At 37.2% G+C, this 16,902-nt stretch overlaps 1 protein-coding gene across 2 annotated transcripts in view; it reads left to right on the top strand.

Annotated features, from left to right (window-relative positions):
- Nucleotides 1-16,902, top strand: part of LOC134531814 (chromatin-remodeling complex ATPase chain Iswi) — a 41,570-nt gene that overhangs the window by 691 nt on the left and 23,977 nt on the right. Inside the window, exons 2-8 of one of the 2 annotated variants that reach the window (XM_063367764.1) lie at nucleotides 41-103; nucleotides 9,289-9,470; nucleotides 12,213-12,452; nucleotides 13,071-13,212; nucleotides 14,039-14,326; nucleotides 15,528-15,596; nucleotides 15,782-15,891. In XM_063367764.1, the coding sequence (XP_063223834.1) occupies nucleotides 41-103; nucleotides 9,289-9,470; nucleotides 12,213-12,452; nucleotides 13,071-13,212; nucleotides 14,039-14,326; nucleotides 15,528-15,596; nucleotides 15,782-15,891 (1,094 nt within the window). Of the gene's footprint in view, nucleotides 1-19; nucleotides 104-9,288; nucleotides 9,471-12,212; nucleotides 12,453-13,070; nucleotides 13,213-14,038; nucleotides 14,327-15,527; nucleotides 15,597-15,781; nucleotides 15,892-16,902 lie in introns of both variants that reach the window. The other variant, XM_063367763.1, reaches the window with a different exon arrangement.

The following is a 16,902-nucleotide window of genomic DNA, read 5'->3' as shown; positions in this document are numbered from 1 at the left end:
TAAAGGCCTAATTCATTAGGCCCCTAATTTATTTTTACAGAATGCATCCTCGGTTGATACACTGTCATCACGTGGAAAGCCAGAGGACTATGACACAAAAGTGGTAAGTTTCAACTAAATTATATCATTGTGAAAATTTATTCCCTGAAGTGTGTTTTTAAGGCAGGGTTTAAATTTTTTATCAGAATAGCACATTCAAGTCTGTGCCACATTTGTGACAGTGTACGTAGATACACTTGCGCAGAAGTTGAATAGACACTAAGAGAACTGCTGTTATTTCAAAAAAAAATTATATTAATACAGCATATCATTGTGCACAGAAGGTTGACAAACTTTTACCTTTAATTTTTGTGCAAGGATGAGGCCATGAAATCATGTTTAAAGAGTGCAACACAATGCTTGCATTTGCATTGCACTCAGCTTAAAGGAAGTTTGCAATTGTCTATGCAGATGCAAGATGTGTATGCTGTACAGACATGTAATTGCTTGTTAAATGACACACAAGAAGAACACGGATAAAAAAGTACTGTGGCGTGCATTGGGCTTTTATTTGATTTGTTTGTGTGCAAATTTCAGTTACATTTATTACAGTCATCTTAAGGCTCCCACACATGATCAGTTCAGCTAACAATTTGGATTGACAGTTCGGACTGAACTGAAGCCTTCCCCACTCACAATCTGTCTTCTGGTTGCTGTTGCTTTTGGATCTATCATTTCATTGTAGAATATGGAAGAAACTTTGGATGCTGCAATTGCAGTTGCACTTTTAGTTAGAAAAAGGCAAAATATTAGGAAAGCAACCAAAGATTATAACAAAGGTGTCTGCCACGATACACGGCTGATGGACTGTTTGTTTGGACTGAGGAGACGCTGTTCCCATGCACGGCACTTCTGACTGAGGGCTTTCGAGCCCACAGTTCAAATTAATGGGATCAGTTCCTAGTTCACCGTCCTTGATAGTTCAGATCTGACTGGTAGGTCTGAGCTGACAGTTTGAACTGATTGTGTATGGGGCCTTAACAAGTAGCATAACAAGTTTGCCACTACTGCACAATATTTCTGTGGACTATAGCTCACCTTGCAATGGAGTTTCTTGAAACCCAGTCGACATTGTAACATTTCCTTTTGAGGTGTAGTCAAGTATCATCATTTCTCAAAAATATGATTAGAGTGTTTTATTTCCCTCTTTAGGCATTCAAGGGGGCTCTAATGTCGACTCGTCAGGAGTGGTAGTTGCAGTTACCAAAACCAAAATATGCGCAGAATGAAATGAAAGTAAACTATGTAAGACATCTGAAAGGAAAGACTTAAAAAAAATAGATCAGCATTTATTACTACGAGGCAAATTGACTACAAATCACTACACCAGCATGAATTGAACTTGGGTATAAATACCAACTAAGGATAAAAATTACGAAGTGCTGCAGCACGCCCAGAAGATAATGTTATCATAAAACCTCATATGCTAGGTTGATTCAAACCCTACATTTTACTAATATATGGTGCTTGGTGCTGCCTCCGCGCTTGGTTTTAACAGCTCGGCCTCACTTGTCGAATTACTCGGCTGATGTAACGAGAGGCACTGATACGTGCAGCATGCCTCACCTCTTAAAAAAAAAGAGTAAACTGCTTGAAATTACTTTTTAACATAATAGTACAGTAGAGTCCCGTTAATCCGAACCCCGCTAATCCGAAAATCCGCCTAATCTGAACAGGGCTAAGATGAAAAAAGAAATATTTTTATAACAATTATGAACCTTGAAAAACAAAGAAAAACAAGTTCTTTTTCAAGTAATGTCATACAGTTATTAATATGTACATAAGAAAATTATGATTTATCTATTTCTCCTTCAACTAAAAAGAAAAAAATATGATTACGTACATAGTACTTAAATATTTACGTATTTATATTATGCTAAATATGCTAAATAATAAAGGTGTGTTTTGTGTCTGATCTTTAATATTTGACACATCAGATGTTAAATAGCCCACGCCTCATAAACACCATAAATGGCATTATATAAGAAAATTCTGCCTAATCTGAATTTTTGCTAATCCGAACAGGGTTCGGTCCCAATTAGTTCGGATTAACGGGACTCTACTGTACCTAGCTATGTAAAATTCAATTTTTAAAATTAAAGTTTTCAACAGAACTAAATGAATTTATATGCTATGCTTGCTCACTATAATATTATGCACAACTCATGCACAGAAAAGTAGAACATGATCAGGGTACAGAAATTTTTATATTGTTTGGTATTCCTAGTGTCTTGTGGATGTACACATTGTATAGCCAATCAGTATAATGCTAGAATTCTGATGTGATAGACATGATACTAATAAAATATTTTTCTAACTGATCACATTCGACATATCTATGAAGGCAGATGGTGAATGCGACAGATTTCCCATAGCAGCTGTTGTGCTATTGTGATTATAGCATATGGCTACCAACAGTTTTTTAAGTGACTGAAAATGTTGGAATGTAAATTAGTTGGTAGCTTAGATTAATGATCAGTTACTAAATAAATCAAATGCAGCAAATATTTTATGACATTTAGCAGAAAATTAATGTTGCAGAACCTTCTTAAATCTACATAAACTGACCATGTGCATGAATGTTTTGTTAATAATGAAGATGGTGAAAAACAGTTCTTTACATTTTATATCTCTCCTAAGAGCAAATATTTGTTACAAAAAATATCTGGTTTTTGCTGTTCTCTAAGGATGTTGTCATGAACATACAGTTTATTTGACATTATATCCTTTAATTATCACAGCTTTTCGGTCTCTATTTATGCCTTATTTGAGTATTTTTTCAGTATGTATATGTTTTAAAGTAATTGTAGCCTAGTTTTTAGTGGTTAACATAAAGGTCAATGTATAGATTCACTGCAAAATAAGTTGAATAACAACTTCAGAAGTGAAAGGTGTGTCAGATTAGCTACATTAACAATGCTTAAAACCTTTATTAAAATGTTTAAAAGCTAGCAAAAATGTTTAAACAGGACAAGGTACTCCGTGTCTTAATTAAAGCCCGGATCCCAGCCCTGACAGCAGTGCAGACACATCCAGAACTAGCTGCCGTGACCACCATCTGTATCTTGGCCAGTACTCTACTAAAGCACAACGTCCATAGAACAGTTAGTACCTTCAGCCACCCATAGATGACAGCTACAAACAATTAATGAATAACATCATAAACTGTTCGAAGGCTTACTTGAAGTGTTATTTAGGATAAGTGTTGTAACTACCATGTGTGTATTAGGTAACATATGTTGTATCCATTAAGTTGTAATACTCAAATCATGGTTGTAGACAAATAAGGTAAAGATAGGTCGGGAGTTAAAAGATGATCTAGCTGTACATATACTTTGTGTTAACTGACCTTATTATAGCTCCCTACCCTCAGCCAAAATGGTGGTAATAAAACCTGTGCCATAATTCTGGGTTATCATCACCTCTCCATCCTCCCCCCCTCATCACCCCCACCCCGCGCACCATCACCGTCAGCGTCCCTCCGGAGACCATGGGCATCCTGTGTCCATTCCGCTAGAGACACTTCAGAGACTGCAGGCATCCCTTCCACTCCGCTAGTGACTCTTTGGAGACCGCGGGTATACCTCCCACTCTGCTAGTGACTCCTTGGAGAGACTGCAGGCACCCTCCCCCACGTTCCCTCAGACTGCACTGCAACATCGGGGGGCCCTCAACCCTGGCCAACACCAGGGGCAGACCAGGCTCCCACCGCACTGCTCTCTGACGTGGGTACGTCCTCAGTCAGCCACAATGGGCCACACTGGGCTTCATAGTGTGAAGCTGTCCCACAGAGCTGGCACCGGTCAACCAACCTCCGAATCCACAGCAGAGTGACCGAGCGAAGTCTGCCACGTCTCCCCACCCCCTGCGCAGTCGGGCCCGCAACAAACATGTTAGGTTTAGTTTTATGTTTCCCAACTCCCTAGAGGATAAAACAATTTATTAGTAAAAAGTAAAGAAAAAAATAGTAACTAAAATGTAGTTTTAGTTCGTATAGCTGAAACATACATACCTATATATGTTTATGTCTGATAGAAAGATTTGAGTCTGTCTCTTTATCTATGACTGTCGGCAGCTATTTAGACAAAAATACTGTTAAATATGATCTTAAATCATTGTGCAACATTATGGTATGATAGTTGTATAGAAACTGCTAGCCATCTGATACGTAATATGTATTGTAAAACTGTCTTGACCTGGACAATTTTTTTATGGTTTTTGGGTTGTATGTAGGTTAGAGGTTAATTTATTCAAATATCCTTTATCATTAAATTAAGAATTTTTTATTTATTACATCCCACCCAACAACAGAAGAAAATAAAGTGTCCGGGTCAACCATGTAAAACGGTGTTGACCCGGACACTAACCTAAATAACGTAAACAAGAAACTAATCTTCTGCGCCCAGTCTTGGACACGCTAATACGTTAAGCAAGCGGTTTACTTAATTTCTGATGGGTTTCAGTAATGTTTATATGAGGGAGTGAATAAGGGAACATAGAGGAATAATTGCCAGTTTGTACTATTCATGAGAATCAAATTATAATAGATATAAAAAATGAAAACAGAACACATTATAATGTTCGTGAGGAAACGACTAAAACTGCAGTTTTAATTAACAATATAGCCATAAAATGAGTAGGTATTTAAATTTGAAGGACGTCAAGCGGTTGTTCTTGTAGTTAAAAGCTGCCAGTCCTAGATTGCGTTCAACTTGGTTGTAAATGATGAAAAATATTTTCCTCTGGCTTCGCTCACTTAAAAACAAACTTTTTTACGTCCATGTTTCGGGTAAATCACATGAAGAGTCCATCAGGAACAATTTTTTCCACAAGCCCCACAAAGTATTTTACACTTCTTTTGCCGGCAAATTTCACCAAAAGCCAGCCCCCAACACTTGGATCCTTATAGACAAGTTCGCCATCAGGAGGTCCTTCAATGTCTGATAAATGGAAATTAACTGAATTTTAGCGAGAAGTGCCCCTCATCACTAAATGAAGACATTTCCCTCGGCCTCTTTCGAATCTTCTTCCCCTCTTTGTTTGACTTTGCAGGCTTCGATCTTTCACCGCTGCACGATGGTTTCTGATCTGCAACCTCAATGTCTTGAGCCGAAATGCTTAGTCCTGGAGCAACATTGACTTTTTTCTTCCTCTTGGTATTTTTGTCACCAGTGTTATGGTAGAGATAAGACAAAAAGTCATTTACTACCTCTCCTACTAGCTGTCTTGGCTTCTTAGTAGAGGAATCCTCAACTTGGGTTTCTTTTTCTTTACCAGTTTCCTTAAAATGTGTTTGGCATCAAGTGGACTGATTCCAAAGGCATGAATCCTTGCTTCTAATTTTGCTGATTAGGTGGTATCACTTCGTGGAGGTTTTTGAAGAGAGGCGGCAACTACTGCATTGGAAGATTGCTCAGCCTGCAATCTTCCCTTCAACAGCATAAAAAAGCTATTTTGAGGGGTGGAAACAAGTGTGTTTCATTTGGGGGGGAGACCAAAAAAATTAGATTTTGTTTGACTTAAAGTTTCAGTATGGCTTCAGAGAAGTGTGTTGGGTTGTCACCAATTACAACTTTTTCGCTTCCACAAGACTTTGCCCAAGGCAAAATAATGGTTTTAAACCATTCCAAAAATGTAACCTTGTCCACCCATCCAGATTTTGACCAGTTGTAACGATCCCCAGGGGGTCCGCCTGACACCCAAGTGTCATACATTCTTTCTCCATATAACAGACGTAAGGTTGTAATAACTCCCCACTTGTCGTTCCGGTAAACATGAGGCAGATACAGCGTTTTGAGCATTTTGATGGAGCCAAGGTCATAACTCAGGTTGGTTTCATCGTTAATAGGTTGGCTAGGGCGTGTTGCCTATAGTTTGTTTTCAAAGTATTTTGAAACATCATGGCTGATCATTGCTCGCCTATGGGTGAAATTTCTATTCATGTGGAGTCTGAGCTCGGGATTTCTGGACAAAAATCATTTGACCCATTTTCTCCAGGGAAGATGTCCTTATAAACAGGCACCTGACAGCCTTCCTTTTCCAAACACTTTTTCACGACAAGGCATATGTCAAGTCAAGTGCAAGGAACCCCCCTTCCCCCTGCTGCAAAAACCTGTTCTTCAGCTTCTGAAAATATCGGCTGTTTGCCGTGAGGACCTTTGTATTCTCCAGAAACGTGATCACCTAAAGTGGACTTTGGAAAAGAATATTTCTTTGCAGCAGCCCTAAGTGATATTTTTGTCTTTGATTTCTTGAACGACTTTTTGCACATATTCATATCGTTCATTAATTTTCACTCATTGAATAACACTTAAAAACAAGACTTACGTAAATGTAGGTAACAGACACTTTACTAACCTCTAAATGTCAATTTTGTGGTATTTGGCGGGAAGTGTGCTAGCAGACGTGTAGGCCTAGAGTTCACACCGCCGAATCTCACTCACCCGAAGTGTACGGGTCAAAACTGGAGTAACTTTTCTTCAAATATTTTTTTACAGATTAGCAAATTACGCTTTAAACTAACAAAATCTTGTTAGCAAGAAAATATTGAACGTAATTGTATCAACTATAACATCTTTGTTGATAAATATCAGATCTTATAAACCTTAGTTCCACAAAAATATTTTTTTTTTTTTTTTTTCGAAAAAGTGAGCCAGTGGTATTTGTGCTTGTGAAAACATAAATAAATGCATAAAAGCCTCTAATACTCATACAACTGTTTAGAATGTGTTTTGAAGTATCTTTCAACACATTTATCATCGTGATATCGCATCAGGTGAGTTTGTGATTAAGGTTTTTAAAAAATAGTCTGCACGCTGTCTGGTTTAACAACCCCTATCTGGGTCAAGAAAGTTATATGGTATATTTAAATCCATCTTTGCACATAACTTACTGAATGTTAAGTTTGAATTAAAATTATCACTCGTAATTATTTTGTAAACTAGCTGATGTACCCATACTTCGTTACGGCAGTCTACAGGCCGAACACTATTGCACTGCTCATTTTTCGTGCCCCTCCTTGTAGGTATACCACTACTGCACCTCGAACGGAAAAAATATTCTTAAATTGACATTTGAAAATAATTTTATGAAACAAAAAAAAATCAATAGAATGTGGATAAAATGGAAGAAATGTAAACAAAAATGGCTATCTTGATTTCAACAGTTTTTAAAAGCCGTCAAATATGCATTTATTTAATCAATACTGTGTCAATATGTTAGCAAAAGATGATTACAGAAAGACTGGATTGATATCCGAAAGTGAATAAAGCATCACAATGGAATAGCTGTTGCCATGGAGATTATTGAGAAAATGTGTTGAATGTCTCATAAAAGATTTAATAAGAAAATAATTTTCAAAAAAGTTCTTTGAGGTGCAAACAGATATATGTACCAAATTTCTTGGTTCTGGGGCTTACCGTCCTTGGATGATCCTTTGACCTCGTCTCCTCGGATGATCCCTCGACCCACTGTTCCTCAGCCCGGCGGGCTTACAGCCGATTAAGGCCCAGATGTGTCCAGACTCCAACGAAGACCACTAAAGCCGTGGCTAAAACTAATCGCTTACGCTGTGCTAGGAAGTTGGAGGGCCTCGGAGTTTCCTCTGTACCTCCACCGACCGCTGGGCAGAGCTAGGGATGGGTAAATGTCCAAAATTTTATCTATCTGAAATTTTCGTGGAAAATTTTCATGGAAACTTTCCAAAAACCAAAAAACATAAGAAACTTTAGGAAAATTTGATTTTGGTTTATAAATAACCATTTCAGAGATTTATACATGTGACTGTCTGTGCTGTATGAAATATTTATATTGTAAAATACAATATTCATAGTTGCAGTATTAAGAGGACATTAAAATATCTTTCGTTAGCGATGTAGAGTTTACTGTGGGTGCTGTTCTAAATTAATTTCAACATTTAGGTGGAATTAATTCTTTTTACAAATATAGTTCAGAAATTCATTGCAAGTAGGCCTAATCAGTTTTTAAATCTGAAAATTATTCACTTAAGTTTACTGATGATCTTATACCAGCAGTATTGCACACTTCAGGACATGTAGTTCCATTTGAAAGTTCTTTTTCTTGTTTTTCACTTCCCAGAAACTTGGATTTAATAGTCAATGGACATTTTGGACACTTTTTAATGTTTCTTACCATTCTTGTACTGTTTCTGAAGTATGACACTTCACAAAATACACAGAACACTTTGATTTTTCTTTGAACTGATTATTTGTAAAAAAAAAAAAATAACTCCAAATATCACATTTAATCTTGCCCATTTTTCATTAACCAGATAACACTTATAAAATTCAACCTCAAAACCAGCTATACTAGCACAATGCGTCTCGTGTAGCAAGCACAACAGGACTGGCTGTCTAGCAGTAATATGTACAAAATGGGTTAAGTTGTGAGAAGACTAGAAGTGTGAGAATAGAAACAATATACCATATGGCAAATGGTCATATCATTTTATCTTACTTCCTGGAAGAAGAGTGGAACAATGAGAACTAGTGTGTGATTTGAAATTGTTGTAAAGTTTGAAGTACCCGAAAGTGAAATTCAATCCCACATTTATCTCGCACAAAATTACAAGGTAAACACAAAAGAAAATTTTAACAGAAATTTTACCAGCATGGTTTCCCATAGTAAAAGTATTGAGGGAAAATATTATACTCTTTACTGATATGGTCGATATGGATAAATTAATATGTTAACTAAGCTCTTATTAAATCTGCAATGATTGCATAACAAATGTAAGAATATTGAATTACAGCTAAAAAAAATTCGATGTTTCCCAAAGTTTCCACTTTTTTTCAAAGTTTCCATGAGGTCTGTAAATTTTCCATTTTTGAAAGTTTTCGGCAGGAAATTTCGGGCTGGAAACTTTCCACTACCCATCACTAGGCAGAGCTCATACGGTTTACAGCCCTTTAGGCCCGGGTGCCCCCAACCACACCGGCGGCATTCTAAGTTCTTATCATTACCATGGGCCTTATCCTCATTCACTATGAGTGGCCTTTGGGACCCAGACACCGGCGCTCTGCAGTCGAACCCCCAGAAAGTTTTCAATCATATCTGCTGTTGCCCGCAGATTCAGCCCATTTACTATTCCTGGTCCCAGTCAGGCGACTGAGGATGCTGTGAGGCGGAGTTACATCTGGCAGATTCCTCTTTAGTTAGAATATTGTGAATATTGTCAATATTTAGTGAATATTGTGTACACGTGATACCTGTGTGTCTGTGGCATTACAGGAGACGGACAGAAGCAAGCGCTTCGACTACCTGCTCAAGCAGACGGAGATCTTCACTCACTTTATGTCCAACAACCAGCGGGACAAGCAGGCAGCTAGTCCGCTGAAGGTCAGGCCAGGGAGGCCGAGGAAGAACCCGGACCAACCCAAAATGGCACCGCCTTCTCTCGGAGACCCAGGGGAGTAAGTAAAATTTCATCATAGAAATTTTTTTCCTTAACTAGGTAATCATAAGAATTGAAAATGGCAAATGTGACGGTCATAATTTGAAACGAAGGGAAGGGTCGAGGTCAGAGTTACGGTCATGACCTCTAATAGAGATTCTGAGGAAAATGTATCCTCTGGATTATTTTGGGGTTGGTGGAAATTGTTTCTTAAACACTCAGAATTATGAGTTATTTTAGTGAATTTTAGGTCATTTTTGTCAAATTTGATCATCATAGTTAATGGTCAAGGTCATCCAAGATGGCCACCGTGACCTTACAATCCAAGATGGTGAACTGGCTCCACGGATTCACAGCCTTCAGCTTGTGCCAGTATCGCCATTTTTATACTGCATTTGTTTCCCTTAGTATTTTTATTTTGGATTGATATTAAGCACCCACTGATCACTGTAGGAACATTTCCCTTGCACATTTTCAAGACATGTGTATGTACCGTATTTACCAGAGGATACTGCGTCTGAATATAATGTGACCCCAAACTTTTTGTTTGAGAGTCTCGGGAAAAGAAGGTTTGGAGAGGAGATCACATTTAAAATACAAAATTATGGAGAGTTCCACAGTTGACACTCATACGCTATATGGGCAGCAACTAGCAGACTATTCTGAAATGTATTTAGTAATATATTCCAAAAATGAATGTATTTTAAGTTTCATAAACAAATAAAATTGTAGCATACTTGTATGCATGAGTAAGAATATATTTACAAAGAAATACAAAAAAAAAAGTGGTGGGAAACATCAGGCACATTTGCATGTCTTGAAAGTGTTTATATCTGGATCTCTATTTTTGATTTCTCTCAACCAGTGTTCGTGACTTATTTTTTAAGCTTGTTATTTTAAGGGAACTAAGCTTTCTACCAGTTCCAAAAGTGATTAAAAACAAATTTAATTTGCAGGATCTCATATCATTCATAACCCTTTTTTGGTATCTAATTGATTGATCATTATACTTATTCATTCTAAAAAACAATGGTAAAAAATGCTTATTTCATTAGGCTATAGTTCTTTACTCTTATCCAAACATAAAATTCAAAAATATTTTCCAAGAATAGCACAGTTTGGAACAAAGTTTTGAATGAAATATTTTTCCTGTATGTACATAAATGCTGGCACATTACAAGTAATCAAAAATAATTTTTTGTGAAATTTTTTAGTAATTGTCATTTAGATATAGAATATGTTCTATACTGAACAATAATATCATACAGTAAATAGTAAAAATTGAAAATTGTCATTTATTATTCTTATTATAAACCATCTTAAAAAATACAGCCAGGTCCCATGTTATACTTAACTAGCTCTAAACAAAGATACAGCTGCTGCATCGATAGAGGAAAAGAAAAGTACACTCTGTTTACGTGAAAATATTATGCAAAATATGGGGAATGATTTCCAGTGTTTAAATCAAAACAATAAGTTTGTGACAAACAGATAAACAGGCAGAAAAGTATTTGTAAAAGTATTGCATATTTTAGGTTTGAGGGAAACCTTTGTGTGTGACCGACCACTTTCTTTACTTCTTGTTACCAGTGTGGTGTTAGTTGCTTAGATGCTCACATTTTATTAGTGACCTCTGTGGAGTCTCGCTGTTTCCAAATGTGTCCTATAAGGATGCTTCATCCTAAAGGACTCCTGAAAAGTGTATCTTAAAATTTTTCAGCCATTTTGATTTACATTCTAAAAGATGCAAGGATCCTTAAAGAATCACCAGCACACGCTTTTGTGAAAGGACGAATAACAAACATCATTACAAGCTAGCTGCCTTGTGGCCTTTTAGGGATTTTTTGTTTTCTCTTTAAGTACGAACGCATCAATAGTCATTTTTTATCCAACTGCGTGCTGTCCACAAATTGTTTTCTGCTAACAAAAACTGTTATTGTTATTCTTTTATAGTATTATTTTAATAAATACTGTTTTTTTTGTAGTACTTTACCAAAATAGTGTATTTTTGTGCTGCATTTTTACGATAAAATAAATTGTAGTAAATCAGTTTAAAACAGATATATTAAGAACAATAAAAATTAATTGTAAGCATTTGTAATTTAAAAGTGATTCATTAAGAGATGCACAGTAAATCAAATTAAATTAATGCAGTTTGTTGCAATTTTTATCTGGAAGTAAAAACATTTTTTTGAATTTCAAAAATTAAAATCATACTTTTTTTTTTAAATTAAGTTTTGGCTAAACGCTGCTTAATTCTATGACATAACTTGCATTTTGGTGCTATTATGGTGTATTAACTTGCACTTTTGTGTTATATGATGTATTGAAATGCTTTGCTGTGTTATTTCGGTTTTACCTCAATTCACTGTATAATCTTATCTATAATTATTGTCAATTGATCAACCTGATCATGTACAAGTTGAAAATTCCTTGAATAATCTGGAAGAATTTGTAACCATAAAAAAACTACTGCTGAAAATGTATTTTTGTTTATGCACCAGATTGTGTTAGCCTGAAACTGATTTGGCTGCCCTTTTTACTGCTAGTTTAGCACTGAACGTAGCCTCAACATTAAAGCAGCATTTTGATTATTGCTGCAGCAGTAAAGGCTGCATCTAGAAAACTTGGAAAGAACTGTAGTATGTACATGATTTTATCCAAAAAAAACTTGTTAAACTCTCGATCTTGTCAGATGTGGTTAATGTGTTGCCGGCAAGCTTCAGGCATGAAGTCAGCATATCTCGTGGTATCGTTGCAGCCACCGTCACCGCAAGACTGAGCAAGAGGAGGACGAAGAGCTGCTAGCGGAGACGAACTCGAGCCGCAAGACCATCATCAGCTTCGACCAGTCGCCGCCGTACGTCAAGAACGGAGAGATGCGGGACTACCAGGTGCGCGGCCTCAACTGGATGATCTCTCTCTACGAGAACGGCATCAACGGCATCCTGGCCGATGAGATGGGCTTGGGGAAGACTCTGCAGACCATCTCCCTTCTTGGGTGAGTATTTTATCAAGCTAGTACCTATGACGCATAAGCCAATAACAAAGATCCTTCAGTTGTATGAACAATTACAACTAGAGTGTTGTACCTCTACGGCATCAATGTTAGTGTGCTCCTTCACTTCCCTAAGATTTATATTGTTCTTGCTTTGTGCACTTTCGCACAGGTGCAAGATGTTCAGGGTACATCAACCAGTCACACTGTAAATAACTGCAAGGTTAATCCTTAAAATTAACATAAACAATACTAACTTCATCTGCCTTTCCACTGTGTTAATAAATAAAATGTTAAATTACAGTTCAGTTCAAAAGTTCACAGAAACAAAGTCCATGAATGGCTGGCATTAGTCAATTTAGCAACTGTCAAACTAGAATGTAAATCAAAATATAAACAAGTTAGTGCATTTAAAAAATGTAAATATTAATATATGCTATAAAGTAAACTGTTAGTAAATAATAACAAAGATTTTATAGGTACCTAAAATCAAATGGCTTAATTTATTATCAAAAAAACATTTCAAATTAACAGCAATTTCCTGATTCTAAAGCCTTAACAACATCATACCCAGTGAGTGTTGAGATCAGTATACTGAATTAGGGCAGTGTTGCATCGTAGGTACATGAAGCACTACCGCAGCATTCCTGGTCCACACATAGTCATTGTGCCCAAGTCCACTCTCGCCAACTGGATGAATGAGTTCAAGAAGTGGGTGCCGTCCCTGCGTGCCGTCTGTCTCATCGGCGACCAGGAGAGCAGGGTGAGTGTTGTCGGTCTCTGTGCTTGTTGCTGTGAGGTTTTGAGTATGTGTGTACTCCCGTCCCTCAGAGTAACTGTTTCATGTGTGTGCTTTTGAAGTAACGATGCCAATAAGTTACGGCATGATTTGAAATAGCACGTTCGTAGATTCGAAGTACCTCTGTTTTCTTTTACGCGAATTATTATTTCCATGTGCGCACAATAGCAATGGCTCTTGAGTAGCATAAATACAATGCAATATATTTATGTGACGAATCAACATACAAAATTTTTCTCTTTCCTTAATAGCTATTTTCTACCTTCATATATATTTGTGTGTGTGTATGTGTGTGTATATACACATACATACATACATACATACATACATACATACATACATACATACATACATACATACATACATACATACATACATACATACATACATACATACATACACACACACACACACACATACACACACACACATACACACACATACACACACACACACACACACACACACAACCCCCCCCTTGCTCTATCTCTATACCTCTCTGTGTATCTTCCTATCTATATCTCTATAAATAAGGAAACTAACACACAAACATTAATTTATATTTATATTTTTTATCTATCTTTTTATCTGTGACAGGTGTATCATAGGTATATATATACATGCATGTATTTGAATGTAACATTATCAAAATTTCAAAGCAATAAATGAAGAACTTTTGGAGATTTAAGAATTTGAATGAACGAACATATACTTTTTTATTTTTCATTAAAAGGCAGGCATGTGAGGAGTAGGGAAGAAGATAGTAATGTGCTCTTCTCCCTCACTGCAGAATGTGTTCATCCGGGACACGCTGATGCCAGGCAACTGGGACGTGTGCGTCACCTCGTACGAGATGGTGATCAAGGAGAAGAGCGTGTTCAAGAAGTTCAACTGGCGCTACATGGTGATCGACGAGGCGCACCGCATCAAGAACGAGAAGTCGAAGCTGTCGGAGATAGTGCGGGAGTTCAAGACGACCAACCGTCTCCTGCTGACGGGCACCCCTCTCCAGAACAACCTGCACGAGCTGTGGTCGCTGCTCAACTTCCTGCTGCCGGAGGTCTTCAGCTCCAGCGATGTGAGTGCCGTGTGAAGCACCCTCTTTCCCAGCACAAATTACTGCACTTCAAATGAGTTCCCACTTGTTCCCACTTCAAAACACCCCGGCATGGCTCAGATTTACGAGTACTGGGTCTGCAAACAAATACAGTGTGTTATCGCGTAATCTTTTCATATTTTATATATTTGGGTTAAGTTTAACATATAAATATAACATATTGAATTGAAAGTATGTTTAATTAAAAAACTGAGCATACAAAATCAGGCCAAACAATTTAAATTAATTATAAATGCAACATAAGCACATTTCGTATAACTTAAAATAGAAAACTGAATTGTGATACTTAGCACGTCACCTTAAACCTCTGTGACATAAAACCCTATTTAAAAAAATCTCACTTTGAAGCACATATTTTTAGATCCATACAAAATGTTTGAAATCCAGAAACAGTTCAGTTTAAAGTTTTTTCTTTATCAAGTTAAAAAATTGTGGGTTTTTTCAAGTATGTTGTAATTTTCTTTCATTTTTTTTATAGGTGCTCAGTGTACACTTACACAATTGACATGGCAGTAAATAAATACTCATATACATGTAAATTAATATCTTGAATTTTGACTTCAATTAAAGGCATTCAGTAATTTTTTATTTAGATATTTTTTAAATGAAATGTGAGGAGTCTTGTTGAATAGTTTAAAGTTGGATAGTAGTATTGTTTCTGTGCTCTCGTAATCTATGCTCTTAATTTGGACAGAGTATCTGTGTACTAAAATGAAGACAGGAAATACTTAGAAATCATGTTATAACTAAAAAATTACACATTTGATAATTAACATCATAGTCCCCCTATGACTTGAGCAAAGATATATGAAGCCCTTATGTCTTATGTCTAAAAATTATTCTGAAAACATGTGTTTTAGTCCTTTTCTCTCTCCTAAAAATACAGTTTAAAAATTAGTTTCAGAAACAGTATTACTCTTCTGCCTTTAGCATATTCTCAAATGCTTTTCTTTAACAGGCCCCACTTTTCTTGAGCAGATTTAAAATTGTGTGGTTTTTAATTAAGCTCTGCACACGTTTGCGTGCCCGGGTAGGCAGGGCCCATGATTGAAAATTATTAATCATTGCAGTTTTGGGATTGTTAAAAAAATATTGTCTTCTGTAATTGTTAGTGCTACTTCTTTTTTTTTGTGTTAAAACACAAAATTCTCTTTTATTGCAGGATTTTGATGCGTGGTTCAACACCAACTCCTTCTTGGGTGACAACTCATTGGTGGATAGGCTTCATGCGGTACGTATGTTGATGTGATTGTAAGATATTCAGTGTGTCAAAAACATCCACGTGTGTTAAGGTGCCAAATTCAGGATAGTGAGTTGGATGAGGGGGAAAAATATGTAATACAGCTTTCGGTTGACATGTGGGTAATTTTTTGTGTACTTTCATTCCAAATTGCTTTATCATTGTTTCTTTGACAGGTTTTGCGGCCATTCTTGTTGCGGCGCTTGAAGTCCGAGGTTGAGAAGAAGCTCAAGCCAAAGAAAGAAATGAAGGTGTACATCGGCCTGAGCAAAATGCAGAGAGAATGGTGAGTGCTGACTGGCGTGTGGTCACCTTCCCGTGCTGTAAGGGGGCGCGATGGTCGAGCAGTTGGATCATTCGCCTCCTGTAGAGATGATCTTGACTTCGATTCGTGGCGAAGCTGAACGCAGATTTATTTATGCAAGTTTAAAATGTGGCTGACATTTCTGCGAGCAGGTGGGTTTTCTGAAGGTTTTCCCCTAGCTCTGCATGCTGTTAATGCTCCATTTTTATCTTGTTGCCCCTCATAGTCTGTAATGACCTCATTGTTGATTGTGTGTTAAGGGCCCAGCCTACCTGGACACAAATTTGGTGTGCAGAGCTTCCGGAAAACACCTCAATTTAAAAACTGCTCAAGATAATCAAGTGGTGTCTGTTAATGTAAAAACCATATAAGAATACACTGAGGGTTGATGAGTAATTGAGTAGTTCTGATTCCGTATTTTGTTTTTAAACTGTAGTTTTAGGAGAGAAAATTAACTAAAACGCATGTTTTCAGGATGATTTTTAGGTATGAAATATTCGGTACAGATACTTGAAAATGTTTGAGGGACATTCACAAGCCAGTATACGTCCCACGCGCAGACGCGCGGACAAAGCAGCTGCAACTCACACTACGTCACAAAGTAGGGGAGGTAGTGGAGAAGTGGTGGGGGTACATGCCCACGGTTCGTTGGGAGAGGGAAAGGGAAAGTTCACTGGACTACTAGGTAATAAAAATAACTGTAAACGCAGCGGACCCGTGCTGACGTAGTTACTTTAAGGGCAGGAATTATTTCATTAGTGACCATCTCAATTTAAGATTAAAAAAATATATTTTCACGCAAAGCGTTTATTTTGTGTAGGCTGGCTGCGGCTTCTGAACGTAAGAGTGCACACACAAGTGAGAGAAGGAAAAAAAAAAAGTGTGGCATCTTCCACTAATCGCCGGCACCCAATTTGAATTATCTCGACACCTGTCACATTTCTCACGTCCACTGCGGAGGGTCGCCATTCACCAGAGCTCTGCGAAGTAGTG

Source organism: Bacillus rossius, chromosome 5 (assembly GCF_032445375.1).
Source record: "Bacillus rossius redtenbacheri isolate Brsri chromosome 5, Brsri_v3, whole genome shotgun sequence".
NCBI classification, from domain to species: Eukaryota; Metazoa; Arthropoda; class Insecta; order Phasmatodea; family Bacillidae; genus Bacillus; species Bacillus rossius.
The sequence above is the reverse complement of the archived record's forward strand: the minus strand, read 5'-3'. Positions and strand labels throughout refer to the sequence as shown.